General features: G+C 37.0%; 1 protein-coding gene and 1 pseudogene across 2 annotated transcripts in view; one reads left to right on the forward strand and one right to left on the reverse strand.

Annotated features, from left to right (window-relative positions):
• Positions 1–5,555: 5,555 nt before the first annotated feature.
• LOC105093203 (protein tyrosine phosphatase type IVA 1-like) lies at positions 5,556–6,302 on the reverse strand (annotated as a pseudogene).
• Positions 6,303–8,899: 2,597 nt separating this feature from the next.
• SPICE1 (spindle and centriole associated protein 1) overlaps positions 8,900–20,555 on the forward strand; it is a 49,289-nt gene continuing 37,633 nt past the window's right edge. Inside the window, exons 1-3 of one of the 2 annotated variants that reach the window (XM_010985045.3) lie at positions 8,900–8,998; positions 15,250–15,348; positions 17,950–17,997. In XM_010985045.3, the coding sequence (XP_010983347.3) occupies positions 15,250–15,348; positions 17,950–17,997 (147 nt within the window). In that variant the 5' untranslated portion in view covers positions 8,900–8,998. The other variant, XM_010985046.3, reaches the window with a different exon arrangement.

Here is a 20,555-nt window from a genome sequence, read left to right on the forward strand (position 1 = left end):
ACTTTTGGAAATCCTTGAGCTCTCCTGGCTAAAGATACTCTCACTAGTTCTTTTGGTCATATGATCCATTTTCTCAGGGACCCATCGGTTATATCCTTATGAATCGTTGACAGGAAGGCCCATACTTCTAGAAATTTCACCCCTGATATTAGACTCTTTGCTGCTGCATGCAGATATAGCAAAATATCGCAAGGGAGTACTTGCAATATTGTACCCAGTCCTCTAATGAACAAGTTAAGGCCAGCTTCCCACGACACTTCTTAAATTGAGTTTTCATGATCATCATCTAGGAAACTTCATCTAATGGAAGAGACATTGAATAAAAAACCCTCTTGAACTGCACTGGAAGGGACCTTCTTATGTACTGTTAACAACTGTTGTAATACCTTTCTAGGCCCAAGTTGGAGTCACTTCTGTCTAGGGTGCCACAATCATGAACCAAAGCTTGGATAACTTTGTGTCCCTGCAAATGCTCTACTTGACCAGAAATATCTTAGTCATTCAATCAATCCTCAAATGCAAGCCAACTCTCGGCCTTCTTATCCAAACATGGTTGACTATGTTGCCCCAGCCAATCAGATATTTTCTATTTTTCTCTTTTTTGTTCTTTATTCTTTATCCTATAAAAGCTTCCTTCCTTCTACTTCACTTTGCAGTTCTCCAAAAGGAGACTACTTCATGAAATGTTAAATAAAGCTTGTCACCTGAATTGTCTTCTTTAATCATTTTTAACACAACAAATTTATTAGTGAAACTTCAGCAAGTCAACTTTTGACTTAACACAGCTAAAGAAACAACTGAGTTTCATATAACTGGACAGCTACTCCAATAGGGGACTTCAAGCTGAGGATTGTCACAGATTCTCTAGAAGTAGCTGATCTTTGGAAACAGTTGACCCAAGACCTTTGGAACAAGGACACAGGCTTAGAAAATGGACAGCTTCCAACTAAGACATTGCACCAGGACCCCTATCTAATTCCTATTTTATTTTTGACCTGCTTACAGTCATTCCCCTTTTCATTTGCTATATAGATCACTGATGTTTTCTATCCATAATGGTCCCTTCTCTCCTTTCCCCCGCTGTTTCTTATAATTGTTCGATCAGAACATACTCATTGTAACACTATTCTTAGATTGTTCCAGATAGTACCCTCTGCCCTCAGTCTTACTATTTGATATTCTATCTATCATTGAATCCCCACGATGAAAACCTATAGTCTATCCTAGTCTCATCAAATGAGATCATAGAGAATTATAGCCATGGGCATTCCACTTGCACCTCCATGGACAAATTACCTTAAACGCATTAACTCATGACTTTGCTAATTTCCCTTCTCCCAGAAAAAGAATCAGTTATTACAATCTATTGATCAGACCCCCTGGTAATTCTAAATTTGAATTCAACAACCTTTGTAGGGTGGCGGGCCAAATACTTGCCATCTTGAAGAGACTAAGAGAGATCCAACCATATTAAGTTCTTGGTTCAGACTTCATATTATGATAAAATCTTTTTGCTTGATCTCCAAGGGCCCCTAAAGGCTACTACTTCTTTTGCAGCCAGAACACGTAGTCTTGTTTGCCTCAGACTAAGACTTTATGCATATTAGTAATACTATCCAAAGACTTGTTTATACATTGATACTCTAGTTCTATAAACCACCAAGGATGGAAATTCTGAAGACCACCCTTGATTGTTTAGGTACTCTACGTGGAGGAGTTGCTGACTCATTGTTTATCCTAACAATCAAAGCAGTTTTCTCAATGGTGAGAATTATACAAATAGAAAAGACTGTAAGACAAATTTATCATTAACTCTGGCAGAAGTTATGAATGATACCACATAAGATCTAGAAGGAATACCAGTCTCAACTCATTGGCATGAGCAGTGGTAGACAATTGCATCGCTCTTGGTTTCTTGTTTGCTAGTTATGGTGGGGTCTGGGACTGAATATTCAAACAGACAATGGCAGATGATATATAACAACAGAACTTGACCCACAATCTCTGTAGTAATCAGTCCAGGAAGCCAAACCGTGACCTCTGCAACAATCAGCCCAGAATAGTCATGATTCGGTTATGATGGCCAGCTTCCCTATATTTTGCTCCCCACAACCAACAAGAGATCCATAAGATTTATATCCCAGTTAAGGTATTTTTACATCTCAAAAATCAAAATTTACGAAAAGTATGATTCTTTTCATAGTAATACTCAAGACAAATCTTCCCCATATTAAAAACAATCAATGTCATGAAAAATATAAGCAGTTGTGGAAACAAAGACTATCGACTTGAGAATAAACAGAGGCTACTTATTCAGAGCATGATACAGGAAGGATCATCCTCCATCACTTGCATTTGGCAGAGACTCAAAGAAAAGAGGGGAGTAGAAAAGCTTTATAGTGAAGGGAAGACTTCAGAAATACTCGGATTAGAATTTGGAATGGGGAAATTGGAGGTGGGCTAAGCAGAAATGGGGGGTCTTATGGCTTGGGGAGCTTATCTGGCTCATATCTGGACCACCCAGAGAAAGCTAAATAAACAGCTTTTTTGAGGTGTAACTGACACACAACAAACTTCACATATTTAAAGCATGTATTTCACCTGTGTTATAGACACACATACCTGTGAAACCATCCTCTGTATATCCAGCATCCTCTGAAGTTTTCTTCCTCCTTTAAACCTCTCTCCTACTTCCCTGCTTCTTTTGCATTCCCAGGCAACCAGTGGTCTGTTTTCTGTTACTACATTAACTTTCATTTTCTAGAGACTTTTATGAATGGAATCATGCAGTAAGTGCCCTTTTTTGTTTGTTTGTTTGGCTTCTTTCATTCAGCATAGTTATTTTGTTAAATGAGTTTTATGAAAATTTTGCTTAGAATTTTTGCATCTGAAATCATGAGGGATGTTGGTCTGTAATTTTCTTTTCTTGTAATGCCTCTCTCTGCTTTAGGTATCAGGGTAATGCCGGCCTCACAGAGTGAGTTGGGAAGTGTTCCCTTCTCTTCAATATTTTGAAAGAGTGTATATAGGATTGTTAATATTTCTTCCCCAAATGTTTGATAGAATTCATCAGTGAAGCCATCTAGGCCTGTAGTTTTCTTTGTGGTGAGGTGTTTTTAAATTGCAATTTTAATTTCCTTAATAGATATAGGGCTATTCAAATTATCCACATTTTTTTTCTTGAGAAAGCTTTGGTAATCTATGTCTTGCAAGGAATTTGTCCATTTTTTCTACAATGTTAAAATTACTGCACTAAGGGTCAAAGTATTATATTATTCTTTAAGTATTTGTAGAATCTGTCACCTCTGTCATTTCTGATACTGGTAATTTATATGTAATTTTTCCCCTAATCAATTTGTTTATAAGTTCATCAGTTTTAATTAATCTACTCAAAGATTCAGCCGTTAGTTTCATTGGTTTTTGCTTTTCTATTTTATTGATTCGGCTTTAATCTTTATTCTTTCCTTTCTTCTTACTTTGGATTTAACTTACTCTGTCTAATTTCTAAAGGCAGAAGCTAAGCTCACTGATTTGAGACTTTCTTTTCTAATATAGGTGTTGCTACAAGTCTCTTAAAGTACTATCTCAATTATATTCCATAAATTTTGATATTCTGTATTTTCATTTCCATTCAGTTCAAAATATATTCTATTTTCTGTTCTGATTTCTTATTTGATGGCTTATTTAAAACTGTATTTCCCCCCCAAATTTTGAGGAATTTGCCAAGGATCATTATGTTATTGATTTCTAATTTAATTATACTATGGTCAGAGAACATACCTAGTATGACTTTATCCTTTTAGATTTATTGACACTTGCTTTATGGTTTAGATTATTGCTAAAAATTCTGTATCTATTTGAGAAGCACGTGTATTCTGCTGGTTGTTGTAGTAGTAGTAGTCTATAAATGTGAATCAGGTCAAGATGGTTGATAATGTTGTTCAAGCCTGTTATAGTCTTGCTGATTCTCTACCTACTTGTATTGTAGTTGTTCAGGGAAGGCCACTGAAATTTCTGACTTTATTTCATGTTGCAGTTCTATCAATTTTTGCTTCATTTATTTTGAAGCTCTCTTATTAGGGGCATAAATGTTTAGAATTGTTATATATTTTTTAATTTAATGGCTCCTTTACTATCATAAAATGATTGTATTTACCCTTGGTAATATTCTTTGCTCTGAAATCTATTTCGTCTAATATTAATTAAGTCACTCCAGCTTTCTTTTGATTAGTGTTAGAATGATATATCTTTCTCCATCTTTGTACACTTACTTGCGTTTTTATATTAAGTGTGTATTTCTTCTTATAGGCAGCAATTAAAAAAATCCAATCTGACAAACTCTACTTTTTAATTGAAGTGTTTAGACCATTTACACTTAATGCAATAATTGATATGTGTCTATCATCTTGTTACTTGTTTTCTACTTCTCTCATTTGTTCCTTGTTTCCTGTTTTGCATTTTTCTGCCTACTTTTAGATCAATCAAGTATTTTTTATCTCTTTTACAATATCTCTTTTTTTTTGCATTTCATTATTTATTTGATGTTTAAGCTCTTGCACTAGATTTTTACAAGCTGGTGAACACTGATAAACTATTTCTCCCACAAAACTATAACTGTATGTTCCCAGACAGTATAAATTATATGGTTGCAGTCTTGTTAACACACATCACCATTTTATCAATTACATAATAAAACAAATTGTCAAGTATCCAAATATTAAGTTACGTAGCCCAAAATGCATATAGAATATTAATGTCTGCTTAATTCATTAGCAGAAATTCACTTTTTTTTTTTGCAAGAGAGGTTGGTAATCACAGTTCAAACAAAAATATGTTGGTAAACAACTTCAGATAAGTATGAAAAAGGATTACAAGAGTTTCAGAAATTTTATGATTAAGAATTGTTTTAGCTACAATAACAAAATATTTCTACCTTTTAAAAATATTTACTAAATTAAAGTGCATGTTCTACATGTTCTGCACAAGACAAAGGCAACAGTATACTAAAAATACTTAATAGCCTCCTCCCACTCTTTTTTCAGGCCCTTCCTGTAAGTTGCACCCTGAAGTGCAAACAATAAAATTAACTGTAAGGATTTTTTATCTGGAGACATGTGCTTCTATACAATGTAGATTTTTCAAATGAATGTTTTTCATAACAGTGCAAAGGAGATTTATAGAAAGACATTAAATAATCGTAGTAAGACTTGGTTAATAAAAAGAAAAAAGGAGCAAATCTGATGTACACTGGTATGAATGTGGGAGATGTAAACATACTGTGAGCAAATAACCATACAGGCCATACTTTTTATGTGTGAAATGATGGAAGGAAGAAACCACAGAAGGTCCAGAGTGTCCAGAGTTCCTGGGATTTTAGTTCTACATGATACTAACAATATACAAGTATTGTGCTGGGTATTTTGGCACCTAATCTTTCTAAATTTCTTACATGTTGATAAGACTCTGGCATGGGAACAGATTTAAAGACAACTTAATACTGTGTGATTTCAGGAATGGTCAGTTGATACAAATGATAAGCACACTTAAAATGCTGAACAGCAAGAATCTTTTGCTAAGTGTCCAAATAGATTGATCATAACCCAAACATAGAGGCTGTAATTCTGCCAGGCTTGTGGTCTGGTAAAACTGCTTTTCAACACTCCTATGGAAGCTTCAGTAGACTTTTCATCAAGCCAACGTGTTGGCTAATATGTATGACAAATTCAGTCCCATCTCAAGTTCCACTTCAAGGCAATGGCATCAGGCACCCCAGTTTTACTGAATGCAACAATTGTTTCTATGACCATTGGAGTCTTTAAAGTGCAGCCACATTTTTAGGACGATACTTCTCCAAATACAAAAGCTGCTTGCTGTTAAAAGTGCCACACTATTTTTGTCTTACGAACTATACTGCATCTTCATATTTCATTCCACCTTCAATTAATGCTAGGGCGACAAGCACTGGAGCTCTCCCAAGGCCTGCAACTCAATGAACAGCAATATAACAAGGGTCTTCATGAAACTGAATTTTCACAAGACTTAATAATCATCAACAATCTGGTTAGATGGTGGTGCACCATCACCAAAAGCCCAGTTGAGAACTGGCTGCCTTCTTTCTCCACAAGAGTAGTGTCATAAGTTGCTTCACATACCCTTATTATTGTGTAACTCCATACTTAGGTTCCTCCATACATTTGTTTAAGGTCACATTAGTTGTGTGTAATAGGAAATCTCATGTTCTTGTATGTGACTTCCACAGGAGCTGGGCAGTTCATTTGAGCTATGTTAATTTAGTTAAAAAACACTCAGTAGGATTATGAAAGAATTAAAAAGATTGAATACAGAAATGATGCAAAGAAACTGAGCCTACTTCAATATACTCCATTTGAAATTCTCAGTGCTTCTGAGTATAAAGTTGGAAGTAATGGAAAATGAAATGAACCTTCTAATAAGAAGCAGCTATTCTTTAATCCAGTAATACTGAGGCAATAGAAAGAAAGTGCACTGAGGATTACCCCACCCAGGTAAGAACTCTTGTAAAAAATGCTCTGTGGATTTCAATTCAACACTTCTATGTCCAGGTTAGCCACTCTTCTGGGGGCTTCTTGGTGGAGTAGTAACGAATTTCTACTGTCCACCTGTCTGCACAGAGGTCTGCTGTGAATGGCAGTACTCTCCACTGCCCTTCAGAAACTCCATAAATGTGTGATCAGAACACCACAGAAATGCCTCTCTCCAGCCTGGTGTCTTGAGGTAGGCTTGGTTGTCTGAAGAGAAGTCCACTCTTGTAGCTTCACTCTCAGGTCACCAAGTGGATCCTAGTATCTCTTTTTATAGATATCATCTCTTTTAGCTCTAACTCATTACTTTAGTGACAGCTTTAGGGTTTATCGTATACATCTTTAACTTACCACAGTCTACCTTCAAATAATTTTCTTCTACCTTCAAGTAATTTTATAACACATCAGGAATAGTATAAGAGCCTTACAGTAATATGCTTCCTCTGGCCTTTATGTTACTGTTGCCATGCATTTTACTTTTACATGTAATATAAGCCTTATAGTACATTTTATTATATTTAAGTATTCAATTATCTTTTATAGAGATTTAAAGAACTAGAAACATACTTTCATATATTTACTCCTGTAGCTTTTCCAGTGCTTTTCATCATGTAGACCCAGATTTCCATCAGGTATCATTTTCCTTCTGCTTCAAGTGACTACTTTAACATTTCTCTTAGTTGGGGGTCTGCTGGTCATAAGTTCTGTCAGTTACGTGTGGAAGCATCTTTATTTCATCCTCATTTTTGAAAGATGTTTTTGACAGATATAGAATTGTAGGTTGGCAGATTTTTTTTTCTTTTAATGCATTTAAGATTTTCTACTGTTTTTTTTTTCTGTGTTTCTAATGAGAAATATGATTGCTACTCTGTAATGCCTTCTTTCTGGCTGCTTTAAAGATTTTTTTTTTTATTACTGGTTCTGAGCAATTAATTATGTATCTTGATGTAATATTCTTCATGTTTTTTGTGTTTGGATTTTGTTGAGCTTCTGGAAGTCAGGTTTGTGGGTAAAAATGCTGACGGAGGATTGAATTGGTGATGGAAGCTTATGAAAGTTCTATTCAGATTGCTTCAGTGTTGTCAATAAAGTAGGAAGCAAGGTCACTGGTTGAGGCTGAGGACAGAGGAAGAGATACTGAGCATGAGAGAAGGTATAAAGTTGTTACATAGGAGGGTAGGAGAATTAACGGATCAGAGAATTGTAATACGGTCTTCAGTCATCTTTAAAGGCCCACTTAAAATTGGTGATCATGAATTTAAAGTCAGCATGGTTAAGTGTTTTTCTCCTTCCAGTTTCAGCTGTAAGGGTGCAGGCACTTAGTAAATACAGTGTTGAAATAGCCAGGATTGTGGTTTTTGCCAAGTTTACCGTAACTCAGAGAAGGGCAGGGAGTTGAGGATGTATGCAGGATTATATTGATTATATTGATAGATCATTAAATATAACTACATCTAACCTCCTCAACCAGAGTGGAAAATATTAGAAGGCAGTTCTTTGCATCTAGAAGATGTTGAATATTGTATTTGCTGATCCGTGGATGAGTGTGTCTTAACAGTACAAAACTAAGAGCTAAAGGAGGTTGTGTTACTGGAGCAAATTAACTGTTTTCCAATGAAGTGCTTTTTAAAATTCTTAGTATGGGCTACACAGCTTTGCCTGTCTTGGCTCCACCCAGCTAGGGCAGCCTTCCTTATACCAAGCTCCCACTGCTCTCTCAACTCCAGACAAAATGGATTTCTTCAACGTCCTTGCACTTGCCACACACCTTTGCATATGTGACTCCCTCTGCAGGAATGCTCTACTCTTCCTTAGTAGCTTACTCATCCTTGCTTTTCAGCTTTTCTGGTAATTCAAATATTCCTATAAGCTTAGTGTCTGGTCAGTACGCCTACTCCTCAGCACCTGTCAGTCTTAATTTTACATTTATATCTTTAATAGCTGTTTGCTACTATAGAATAAGCTTCCTGAGGACGGACTTTGCCTATTTTTAGATCCCACTGAATTTAACAATCTCTGGCACTTTGGTAGGTGGTAAACATTTTTGAATAAGCAGAGGTGAAAGCAAGTAAGTGTGCTATGTGAAACTTGCTGTGGAGAACCACATCTTTTCGAGAATTCACAAGATGCTGCCTAATGCTACACACTTATCCTCCACAGTTTTGCCCGGAGCCCTGCCGACGGCACAGACGGCCAAAGCATTACATATCAAAGCCGGATACATCAAAGCCTTTTAATCCCTTAGGCCACAGACCAAACCAGACTTTGGGAGGCGCCTGCGCACTGGCCTCAGCGGATATACGCGCGGGAATGGGGCGGGGCTCCGGTAACCTAGGCAACATCCCGGAAGCGGAGGCTGCCTTGACTTGTGGCGGGCCGGGCGGTTCTGAAGCCCGAGGTTTTAGTCGTGGTGGACGCAGCAGCCGGGAAGCAGCAAGGCAGGTTGCGGTTACGGGACGGAGGCCTGCACCCGCAGCCCCGCCGAGTCTAAGGGACCGAGGCTACAGGGCGGGGAGAACGGTGGTGGCGTCTTCCTTTCTGTTTCCTGGGGATCCAGGCGCCTGGGTTGAGGAGCCTCACTACAGAAAGTGCACTCGCGACTCCGCTTTGCGAGTGTCTGTGCGTGTCAGGATGCGTGTCTGCGCGTGTGTTTGTGCCTAGCTCGCTTCCTCTAGGAGCATCGTGCGCAGCGCTTTTGGGAGCTTCTGCACAGAGCTAGAAATGGGGGTATCCTCGTGTAGCTTTCAAGGAATTTCCAGTCCAGCAGGAGAGACAAACTACCCAGGTACTTGGGGACAGGGAGGGTCATTTGAGTCGGTTTGATGGTTAGGAAAGGATTTATCAGGAGGGGCCGCTTGAGTGAATTTTGAGGAGTGAGTGGGAGTTAACTCCGTGAAGGGAGTGGAAATTTGAGAGGTGTTCCAAGCAGAGCGTAAGGAATGGCTGGAACTGTATGTGAGGGCGAGAGCTGTGTTTTAGGATGTGTGGGAGATATAAGAGGAGAAAAGGCTAGAAAGAAAGGGCAGCTGGGTTACAAGGAGGGAGGAGAGGGCCTGAGTGCCTAGCCGAGTTGCATTCCTCTCTGCAGGGGAGAGCCATTAAAATCTTTTGAGGAATGAAGGAAAGTGTTGAGAGTTATACTCTATCCATATGTCTGGGTAGGATTGACTGACGGGACAGTGTTTGGAAAGATGTCTTGTTTCCCTTTGATCAACTTTTCATTAGCCAGAGTGGATTTGCTAAATCACATCCTAACTGACCTTGGGTAAAGTCCCTCAGTGGCTTGCTATAGGTCTTTAGGATAGTGTTCAAATTGCTGTGGCTCACAAGGCCATGATCTGGCCTCTGCCTTTCTTTTTTATCCTCTTTCTAGCCTCTTATCCTCTCAAATCTTTGTTAGTCAAACTGAACCTCTCAAACCCTTTGTAAATACCTTTCCCCCTACCTGGAGCTGCTTTCCCCAAATTCTTTTATTCATAGTTCAGCTTAAACATTTTTAGGGGAATTAGAGGGAGGAGGTGGCATTTTCTCACTGTGTAGAGTAAGTTAGGTATTTCTGTGACCCTGAATTTACTTCCTACATTAGCCTTTTATTGCAATTACTCATTTAACTGTGGTGGGACAGACTCTAAGCTCTGTGAGGGTGCGGAGTATTCTACTTTCTTGCTGTATCTGGTGCCTGGCTCTTGGCAGGTGCTTTCAAAATACCTGTTGAAATAATAGACCGATGATGAAGTGGGTGAGGAAATGAGTGAAAGGAAGATCAATTAGGAGAAATAAAGAGAACTTGGACAAAAACATTCTCGGTAGAGATGAAGAAGAGACATGAGAGAGATATTTCAGGGAAAGAATGAATAGATTCACAGGAAAGAAGAAAAGGTGATGCTAAGATTTTAAACTGGAGCAACTAGAAGGATGGTAACTCTGTAGTTCAGTGTCATTCAGCAGACATCTACTGAGCAAGCAGATTATACATTAAGAACTAGAGATTGGTGGAGAGGGGGTGTGGGTACTAAGCTATATATTGGTCATACTGTATTTGAGATATTTGGGGGATGTGCACAGAAGCCAGTTGGAAATGAGCATTAGGTGTTTTGAGGAAAGGTGTGAATCCTTGATTTGGGACTCATTTTCACAGTGTGTTTGTGTGCCCAGTGCATTGATAGCTTTGCTCAAGGGAGTAGGTGAGTTCACTAAGGGAAGATGTAAACTCCCCCTTGGTGATCTAGAAAGTAAGTTCCATGAGAGCTGACACCATATTAGACTTGTTTACTATTGAATCTCCAGTGCCTGGCCAGTGCCTGGCCAGTGCCTGGCATGTGGCAGTCTCTCAAAAACAATTATTGGATGAAGAGAGAGGGTGTCCAATAGAAAGAAAAGTGGACTGGGATAGAACCGAGTGAAGATCTTGATTGTATAGTATGTGAGGAGGGACCAACAGAGCCTGCAAAGAGAAGGGGAAAAGAATAGGAGAGAAACCAGGAGAAATAGTGTCATGGAAGCCAAGGGAGTGGAGAGCCTCTAGGAGTGGAGTCTCTAGAGATGGAAGGGGCCTGAGAAATAAGGGACCAATAATTTTAGCAATTCGGAAGTTATTAGTACTTTAGATTTTCTCCAAGCAAGCCTAGATTTTCTGGGCTATGCTACTTTTATTATTTGACTTCCCAGCCCTGTAAACCATCAAAATATCTCTATAGTCTCACATTTCAGCATGTAAACTATAGCTCCCTTGTGATCCCTGGTTTCTTTAAGTGGCACAAAATCCCTTTGTTAGGCCACAAAGTCTGATCCTTGGTCAAGCAAGATATGGTCACTGTTACAGGTGTTGTTCAGGAGATCACTTTTCAGTGCAGAGGTGGTTCCTGTGTTATAAAAGTTTGAAGTGTAACTGGGGCTTAGTAAATAGAAGTGCTGAAATAGGCCTCTCCTTCATGATGTTTGTCGGTGAAGGGAAGGTCAGAGGTGGGATAGCAGCTTCATTATACCATACACGGACTGGAATTTAGGGTTGACCAGTGCATTATTTTCCTGTGCTGTGTAGCAAATTACCACAGACTTAGTGGCTTAAAACAGTGCACAAGTATTATCTCACAGTACCTGTGGCTTAGCTGGGTACTGTGCTTCAGGCCTCACAAAGTTATGATTAAGGTGTTGGTGGTCTGCAGTCTGCATTTTTCCCAAGTTGGCGGCTCAACCTGGGAAAAATCTGCTAGGCTTACCTCACTCAGGTTGGCAGACTCATTTCTCTGGGGCTGTCTGGTTGAGCGATCTTGGCTTCTTACTGACTTCTGCTGGAGACTGCCCACAGTTCTCTGAGTTCCCTGCTACGTGGTCCTTTTCATAGGGAGTCACAGCATGGCAGTTTGCTTTTTCAAGGCCAGCAGGAGAGAATCTCTTGCTCTGTTGTCCTCAGAGAGAGACTTGTATAACATAATGTAATCACAGGAATGACATGTCCTCACATTTGCTGTGTTTTGTTGGATAAAACAAGTCACAGGGGAAAAACAAAACAAAACAAAACAAAACTCAAAAAGCCAGTCACGGGTCCTGCCCAAACTCAAGGGGAAAGGGTTATACAATGGCACAGCTCATTGGGGTTATCTTAGGGTGATCACAGCCAGCTTTGCTAGGCTAAATTGAAGAAGGAAAAAAAAAAAAGCAAGTTATATATTGTCTTAGTCCATTTAGGCTGCTGTAATAAAATACTAGAGCCCGAGGAGCTTATAAGTCACAGAAATTTATTTCTCAAAGTTCTGTATCTGGGAAGTGCAAGATCAAGGCACCAGAACAGTCATGTTTTGGTGAGGGTCCTCTTCATGTTCGCAGCCTGCACCTTCTTGCTGTGTCCTCACACAGACAGCACAGATAAAAGCTTTATTAATAATGAGGTATATTAACATCATTGAAAATATACTGTATATGCAGTTCTATATTCTACTTTTTACAGTGAACTTTTTATGTATTTTCTTGTGTCATTAAATATTCTTTTTGATATAATTTTAAAGAATGCATAATTCATCATACAGATTACCGACATTTTATGATTCCCCTTTGTTTCTGCCAAGTAAATTCAAGATCTGAGTGGTTAAAGAGTAAAACACATTAGAAACCTTTTTTGCACAACTATTATATTTTTCCGTATCTTTTTTTAATAACAGCATTATTGAGATATAACTCACATACCATAACATTTAGCCCTTTAAAGTGTACAATTCAGAGGTTTTTAGTTTGTTCACAGAGTTTTATAACCATCACCACTATCTAATTCCAGAACATTTTCATCATCCCCAAAAGAAACCCCTGCCCATTATCAGTCACTCTCCATTTCCTCCTCCCCCAGGTCCTCCCAACCACTAATCTACTCTGTGTCTCTACAGCCTTGCCTGTCCTGGACATCTCATATACATGGATTCATACAATATGTGGCCATTGGTGTCTGGCTTCTTTCTCTCAGCATAATGTTTTCAAGGTTCATCCATGTTGTAGCATGTGCCAGTACTTCATTCCTTATCATTGCCAAATAATATTACATAGTATGGATACACACTATTTTATTTATCCCTTTTTCAGTTAATGCATATTTGGGATGTTTCTGCTTTTTTGTCTATTAAGAATAATGTTGCAATGAATATTCATGTCTAAGTTTTTGTGTGGACATATGTTTTCAATTCTTTTGGGTATATATCTAGGACTAGAATTGCTAGGTCGTATGGTAATGCTGTGCTTAACTTTTTTAGGAACTGCCAAACTGTTTTCCAAAGTGGCTATGCTGTTTTACATTCCCACTAGTGGTATCTGGGGACTCCAGTTTCTCTACATTTCCTCCAAAGCTTTTTATTTCCATCTTTTTGATTATAACCATCCTGGTGGGTGTGAGGTAGCATCTCATTATGGTTTTGATTTGCATTTAATGACTAATGATCTTGAATGTCTTTTCACATATTTATTGGCCATTTGTCATATCTTCTTTGGAGCTATGTCAATTCAAATCCCTTAGCCATTTTAAAATTGGATTCTTTTGTTGTTGAGTTGTAAGAGTTCTTTATGTATCCTGGATACAAGTTACCTCTTAGATGTATGATTTGCAAATGTTTTCTGTCATTCTTTTTGTTTTCTTCACTTTCTGATGATGTCCTTTGGAGCACAAAATTTTTTAATTTTGATGGAGTCCAGATTAGTTTTTCTTTGGTTGCTTACATTTTTAGTGTCATTTCTAAGAAACCATTGCTTAATCCAAGATTCATGCTTGTTTTCTAGGAGTTTTTATTTTTAGCCCTTACATGTAAGTCTGTGGATTCATTTGAAGTTGATTTTTATGTATATTGTGAGGTAGGAGGTCTTACTTCATTCTTTTTCATATGGATATCCATTTGTCCCAGCACCATTCATTGAAAAGACTGTTCTTTCCCCATTGAATTGTTTTTTGTCACCCTTGTTGAATATAAACTGACCATAAACGTAAAGGTTTGTTTTGAACTCTTAGTTCTGTTCCGTTCCATGTCTTTTAAAATGGTATTTATGGCTCTGACACTTAACTGTGTGGCTTTCACGGTTAGTTAACTCTTTGTCCCTTAGTTTTCTCACCTGTAAAATGAATAACAAGTATAAAACTTCAGTGGATTATTGTGAGGATTAAAGGAGGTAGTATATGGGAAGAGCTTAGAACAGTAGCTGGCTTGTATGTTTGCTCGTTCCATCATTACTACCACCATCACTAAAACTTAAATGTTATTCTCTAACTTGTATGTGATTTATCTTCTTTGCTGGATTGTACACTTTAAAATTAGATACCATGTTTAAAAACTATCGAGAAAAATACTTGCCTTTAGTCATCTTTATCACAGTACACTAGTTAATTTTTTTTTTTAGATGTACTTAAGGAAACTACTAGAATGTTCTAGGATAATTTGGAATAAGGGGTTCAGTTGGAAAGTCCTGTAATTATTTAGGTGTGTAAAGAAGGTCTGGAATAGGAGTCATGTCCATGTGTTGCTTTTTAAAAATCATATATGCATTCTAAAATCCTAGTGTTCAGAGACTATGAGTCTTTTTCTCATTTTGTATGTTTAGTCCAGTGTCCTTAGCATTGCTATTTTAAGAGTACCAAGCAAATGTTGGCAATTTTCAAATTCTAGCTTAATATTGATAATCACCCCCATTTAGTATTATGTGAAAAATATACTAGAAATGGTATCATAACTCATTCATTCTCTAAAATTTAGCCACCTTTATTTTAAGGTGAGTACATACGTATCTGGTAGTGATTTTGAGTGCTGGAGTGCTTAAAAAAGAACACCAGCTATCTCTGAACTTAAGAGAAGTTCGTATTTTCACATGGGACTGACATTTCCTCTGTTGTGAATTTGTGAACGGGTGACAAGGCTTATGACTACTGTCCTAGATCTCTGCTTTAGGTCATAACTGCTACATTCCTAGAGTTCTTTTTTAATTACATATATTTAATTTGTTGACTTGAAACCTCTTTTATCAAAGTTATCAGTATCAATTTTCTAATAACTACAACATTAAAGAACCAAGTCTTTTGGTAGCCTGTTTCTTTCATTGTGAGTCAGTTTTTCTTCCGATGTTTTAAATTTTATTTTCCTAGATATCTTTTCCCCCCCTGGGGTGATGACTAATTATTAGTTTTTAACTTATTTTAAAAATTTGATATGATTATTATTCCTAGATGTCATTTGTCAGAGTGAACCGTTATGGTCCTCGGGGAGGAGGAAGGAAAACACTGAAAGTAAAGAAGAAGAAAACGTCAGTGAAGCAAGAATGGGATGTAAGTCTAGGTGGGATGATGAACAGTGTAACCTTACACGGAAGGAACAGATGTGATGACGTGACCCTAGTCACTCAGGATGGTGCTCTGAATGGGGCTCCCACGTGCGGTAGGGTGGGATGGGTTTCTGGGCATGGCATATCCAAGGTCTTGGAGGGAAGAGTAGACTCTGGGGAGTTTTTTAGAATATACATATTGAGGCTATAGCCTCTGTCTCCTTTGAAGAACTGAGATCTTAAGGGGGTGGAGAGCATGTTTTTAAAAAGTCCCCCTATTTCCACTTTGAGAACTCACTGCTTTAAGGCAACTCTAGCTAACCCAGTCTGAAATTTTTGGGTACATTTTTTAGATTTGCCCATAGCAACCTGTGATACCATAATCATGTGAGTGGCATGTTTGACTGAAAAAGTGGATGATCCTTGCTCTCTTACCTCTTGAAGTATTTGTTGCTCACCCCCAGAGGCTGGTCAGTTTCAGTACAAAGGTTCTCATCAGATAGAAGACAAGTCTCAAGTACCTGAGACATGATCCCTGGCTCCTACCCTGAATACCACTTGGTATTACCAAGGGGATTTTTATCTTTTGCAGCCTGGTCCTTTGGTTTGGACCATGAGACTTTTAGTACCTTTCCTTTCTCTTGTGCAGAGTAATGGGTCAGGGACCAGTTTCAATCTTAGGGATCCTTTTGGACTTGGAACCTTCTGGGTTGTGGCCAAGATATCCTGGGCAAACTTACAGCTTTCGAAAGTAGAACAGGGGGATTTCTCTGTGTTTAGATTGCATTGTTATCATTTGATTGGCTATAAAATAGTATAAAGATGTGATTCTTAGGTAATGAAACTGATTAAAAGGGGAAAGAATGCACATGATAACATAAGTTGTCTCCTTCAGAGTGGTTACTTTGGGAAGTTCAGTATTTATTTTGATGTGCTGCTGTTGCTCAAAGTGTAATTGAAAGCCATCACTTGAAATTTCATTCAGAACCTTCCTCCCTTACTTTTTGTATTTCCAGTGCTGGAAAAAACTTTGTTTTTTGAAGGTAGACTGAACGTGAAAGTAGTTATAAGTCATTTGGAGTGAATGGTAAATGAGGGAGGAGAGATCAACTGAATAATACTTCTTTGATACCGAGATATTTACTGAAATGGCTTATAAATTAGATTTAAAGGCAATTTCAGAAGAAAATACAGTTGACTCTTGAACAACACGGCGATTAGAGGTGCCGATCCTCCACACAGTCAAAAATCCACTTATGGGGGGTAGGGTATAGCTCAGTGGTAGAGCACATGCCTAGCCTGCATGAGGTCATGGATTCAATCCCCAATACATTAGTTAAATAAAAAATAACAATAATAAATAAATAAATAAATAAACCTAATTATTCCCGTCCCCCCGAAGAAAAAAAAAACCCAAAAACCAACCAAACAGAAAAAATCCACTGATAACTTTACGGTCAGTCCTCCATATCTCTAGTTCTGCATCTGTGGATTCAACCAACTGTGGATTGTGTAGCACTGTAGTATGTATTTATCTAATAATCTACACATAAATGGACCTGTGTAGTTCAAACCTATGTTATTCAAGAGTCAACTGTAGTTTTAAGCAATAGTGGTATTAATGAAATCATATTTTCTTCCATGAGAACTAATTCCAAGCATATCACTTATATGCCTGAATTCTTATTATGATTATTAAAAACAATTCTTGTGATCTTATAGTTGTATCTTGTACTTTTCTAAATCAATATGAAAGGAATATGATTTTAGTATATAAAATCCTTGAGCTAAATTTAAGCTGTGGCCAAAAAGTTAAGTCTTTGAACACATCAGAAATGATTTCACTAGACTCAGGTCTCTATATTTCTCTTAGAATTAAAACTCTACATTCTTTTGTTCCCTGCCTTACCAAATCTGTATAACAAAGTGGCTGGAGTCATTTTGGGAACGACCAAATTGTGGGGCTGCTACTTGGAGTCGTGCAGGCTGTGCACTGCACGACTCCAAGGGGGGACTATTTACATGACCGAGGATATTAATGGTACCTTCTGGAGTTGTGCAGTGTGGAAGCCCTGCCATGTTGGTTTAGTGCCTTTTTACTTGAGTAACTATTTTCACATTTTATGAAATTATACAATACCCTCAAAATTCATCTCTTATTATGATAGGTTCTGTGCTTAAGGTGTTTGCACGGACACAAACTGAACCTCTCTAAAGTGATCACAGTTTATCTTTTAGGAATCTTTAAAGTTGCCTCATTCCATGGACTATCATTTGAAAACTATAACTTCAATTAAACTAACTCATTTTGAATTATATACTATCCTGTTTTATTCACTGTTTTAGTATAATGTGTGCCTGCTTGGTGAGTTTAGTGCTTAATTTCTGTAAGACACCTAAAAATAGTCTGTTATTTTCTACAAGACAGCTAAAAGTAATCAATCCATTTTAATATTTAAATTGAGAATATTGATTGCTTCCTCGAAAGAAAGATGTTTTGGTCTCAGGATTTTGAATCCATTTTCAGCCATTAAAATCCAGCACATACTAATATTTTATAAGAAACCTTTTTTACTTTTTAAAGAAAGTTCATCTTTTTTTGCAGAATACTATGACTGATCTTACAGTTCATCGGGCAACTCCTGAAGATCTGGTATGTTTACTATGGAAAGTTGCGGGATTTGTTAAATGTTTTATTTGATACTTGGTTTCTGACCTTCAGAATAAAAACCAGAAGCACTTCTTGGAAGTTATTCAGTTAATTTTAATCTTGTTTATGTCTATATAAAATCAAAAAGCATGTGTCCTGGACTTCCTTATTTTACCTAGGGATATCAATTGGCATGTATTAGAATTTTATTAGATAGGATCTGTTTACTGTTCAAATCTCTCTAGTCTTGTATTGTCCTCTACACATCTATGGTCTTTTTCTAGCTGTAGATATCACTGGCATTATTTACTATTATTTCTCTACACAAATATACATAGTAATTTTTTTCTCAAACTGTGCCATGTATATTTCCACATTTGTGCCCCAGTTCATGCTATTCTCTTTACTTGGAAGTTTCCCTACCTTCTTCTCCACCTGTCCGAATCTTAACTTTGCTTCCTTATACTAGTTCAAGTCTTACTTTTTTTTTTTTAAGTTTCTACTATAAGTTTATTTTTAAACAGCTTTATTAGGATATAATTTACATACCATAAAATCTACACTTTTAAAGTGTACAGTTTATTGCCTTTTAGTATATTCACAGTTATGCAACCATCATCACTTTGTAATTTTATAACATTTTTATCACCCTCCCAGAAGTAATCCTTTTCCCATTAACAGTCACTCTTTATGCCTCCCTGCATGTATCAATACTTCATCCTTATTATTGCCAAATATTATTCCATTGTATGGATATACTATATTTTATTTATCCATTCATCAGTTGTTGGATATTTGGGTTGTTTCTAATTTTTGACTATTATGAATAATGCTGCTCTGAATATTTGTGTACAGGTTTTTGTGTGAACATACGCTCAGTTCTCTTGGGTATATACATGAAAGTATGACCGCTGAGTCATATGCTATCTCTATATTTAACTTTCTAAGGAACTGCCAAAGGGTTTTCTAATGCGGCTGCACCATTTACATTCTCACCAGCATGTATGAGGATTCGTTTTTCCATACTCCTTGTGAACATTTATCATTGTCATCTTTTTGGTTTTAGTTCTCCTAGAGGGTATAAAGTAGAATTTCATTGTGGTTTTGATTTGCATTTCCCTAATGACTAATGATGTTGAGTATCTTTTCGTATGCTTTTTGGCCATTTGTTGTATCTTCTTTGGAGAAATGTTTGTTCGAATCCCTTAGTTATTTAAAAATTACCAGAGGAAAGATGTGACTACAATGAACTGGACTTGATGAAAAGAGAAATGCAAAAAACTTTTTTAAAAATTGGATTATTTATGTTTTTATTGTTGAGTAGTAGGAGTTCTTTATATATTCTGGATACAAGTTTCTTATCAGATACGTGATTTGCAAATATTATCTTCCATTCTGTTGGTTGTCTTTTTGCCTTCTTGGTGGTATCCTTTGAAACATAAAAGTTTTAAATTTTGGTGAAGTCTAATTTATGTAATTTTTCTTTTCTTACTTGTGGTTTTAGTGTCATATGTAAGAAACCATTGTCTAAGCAAGGTTCAAAAATTACTTCTATGTTTTCTTCTAGGAGTTTTAAAACTTTAGCTCTTATGTTTAGGTCTTTCATCCAGTTTGAGTTATTTTTGTGTATGGTGTGAGGAAGGGGTCCAACTTCATTCTTTTACAAATGAATATCCAGTTGTCTAAGCACCTTTTATTAAACAGACTGTTCTTTCCTCATTGAATTATCTTGGCACCCTTGTTGAAGATCAGTTGTCTGTAAATATGAGGGCTAATTTGGACTTACATTTCTATTCTTCTGATCTATATGTCTGTCCTTCTGCCAGTACCATACTCTCTTGAGTATTACAGTAAGTTTGAAGTCCTATTTTTTGAAGCTGCCCAACAGTTGCTATCTCCTCTGAACTGTCCTTATACTTAACTACTAACATAAGGCATTGAGCATATGCCCTCTAATGCATGTCATTTATCTTTATATGCATATGTCCAATCTCCCTGGGCAGATTATTAATGCTTTGGAGGGATAGAGGCCATATCTTATATGTCTTTGTGGATCTAGGAATAGTAATCCTAGTAGGTACTCATTAAATGTTTATTGAGGATAATAATGATGTCCAACTGACTTAAAATTTTTTTTATTATGAAAAATTTTAAACTCACATGAAAGTAGAGACAAAAGTGTAAAGAACTCCTATGTACTGTTCACTTGGATGTAAAAGTTATGAAAATATTGCCATAATTGTTTCATTTATCATACCTTTTTCACTGTAGCATTTTAAAGCAAAGCCCAGAGAACATGTCATTTTGTGCCTACATATTCAGTTTGCATTATAAAAAATAGACATTTTCTTATATATAATCACAATGCCATTATCATACCTGACAAAAGTAACATTAATTTTTGGTATTACCTAATTTCCAGTCCATATTCATATATCCCTGATAGTCTCAAAAATGTCATCTTCATTTGTTTTTGTGAGTTAGAATCCTTACATAGTATTTGGTTGTTAGTCTCTTAATGGACTGATTTCTTATTTACATGATGCAAACTCAGCAATACA

This window comes from Camelus dromedarius, chromosome 2, assembly GCF_036321535.1.
Source record: "Camelus dromedarius isolate mCamDro1 chromosome 2, mCamDro1.pat, whole genome shotgun sequence".
NCBI lineage: Eukaryota > Metazoa > Chordata > Mammalia > Artiodactyla > Camelidae > Camelus > Camelus dromedarius.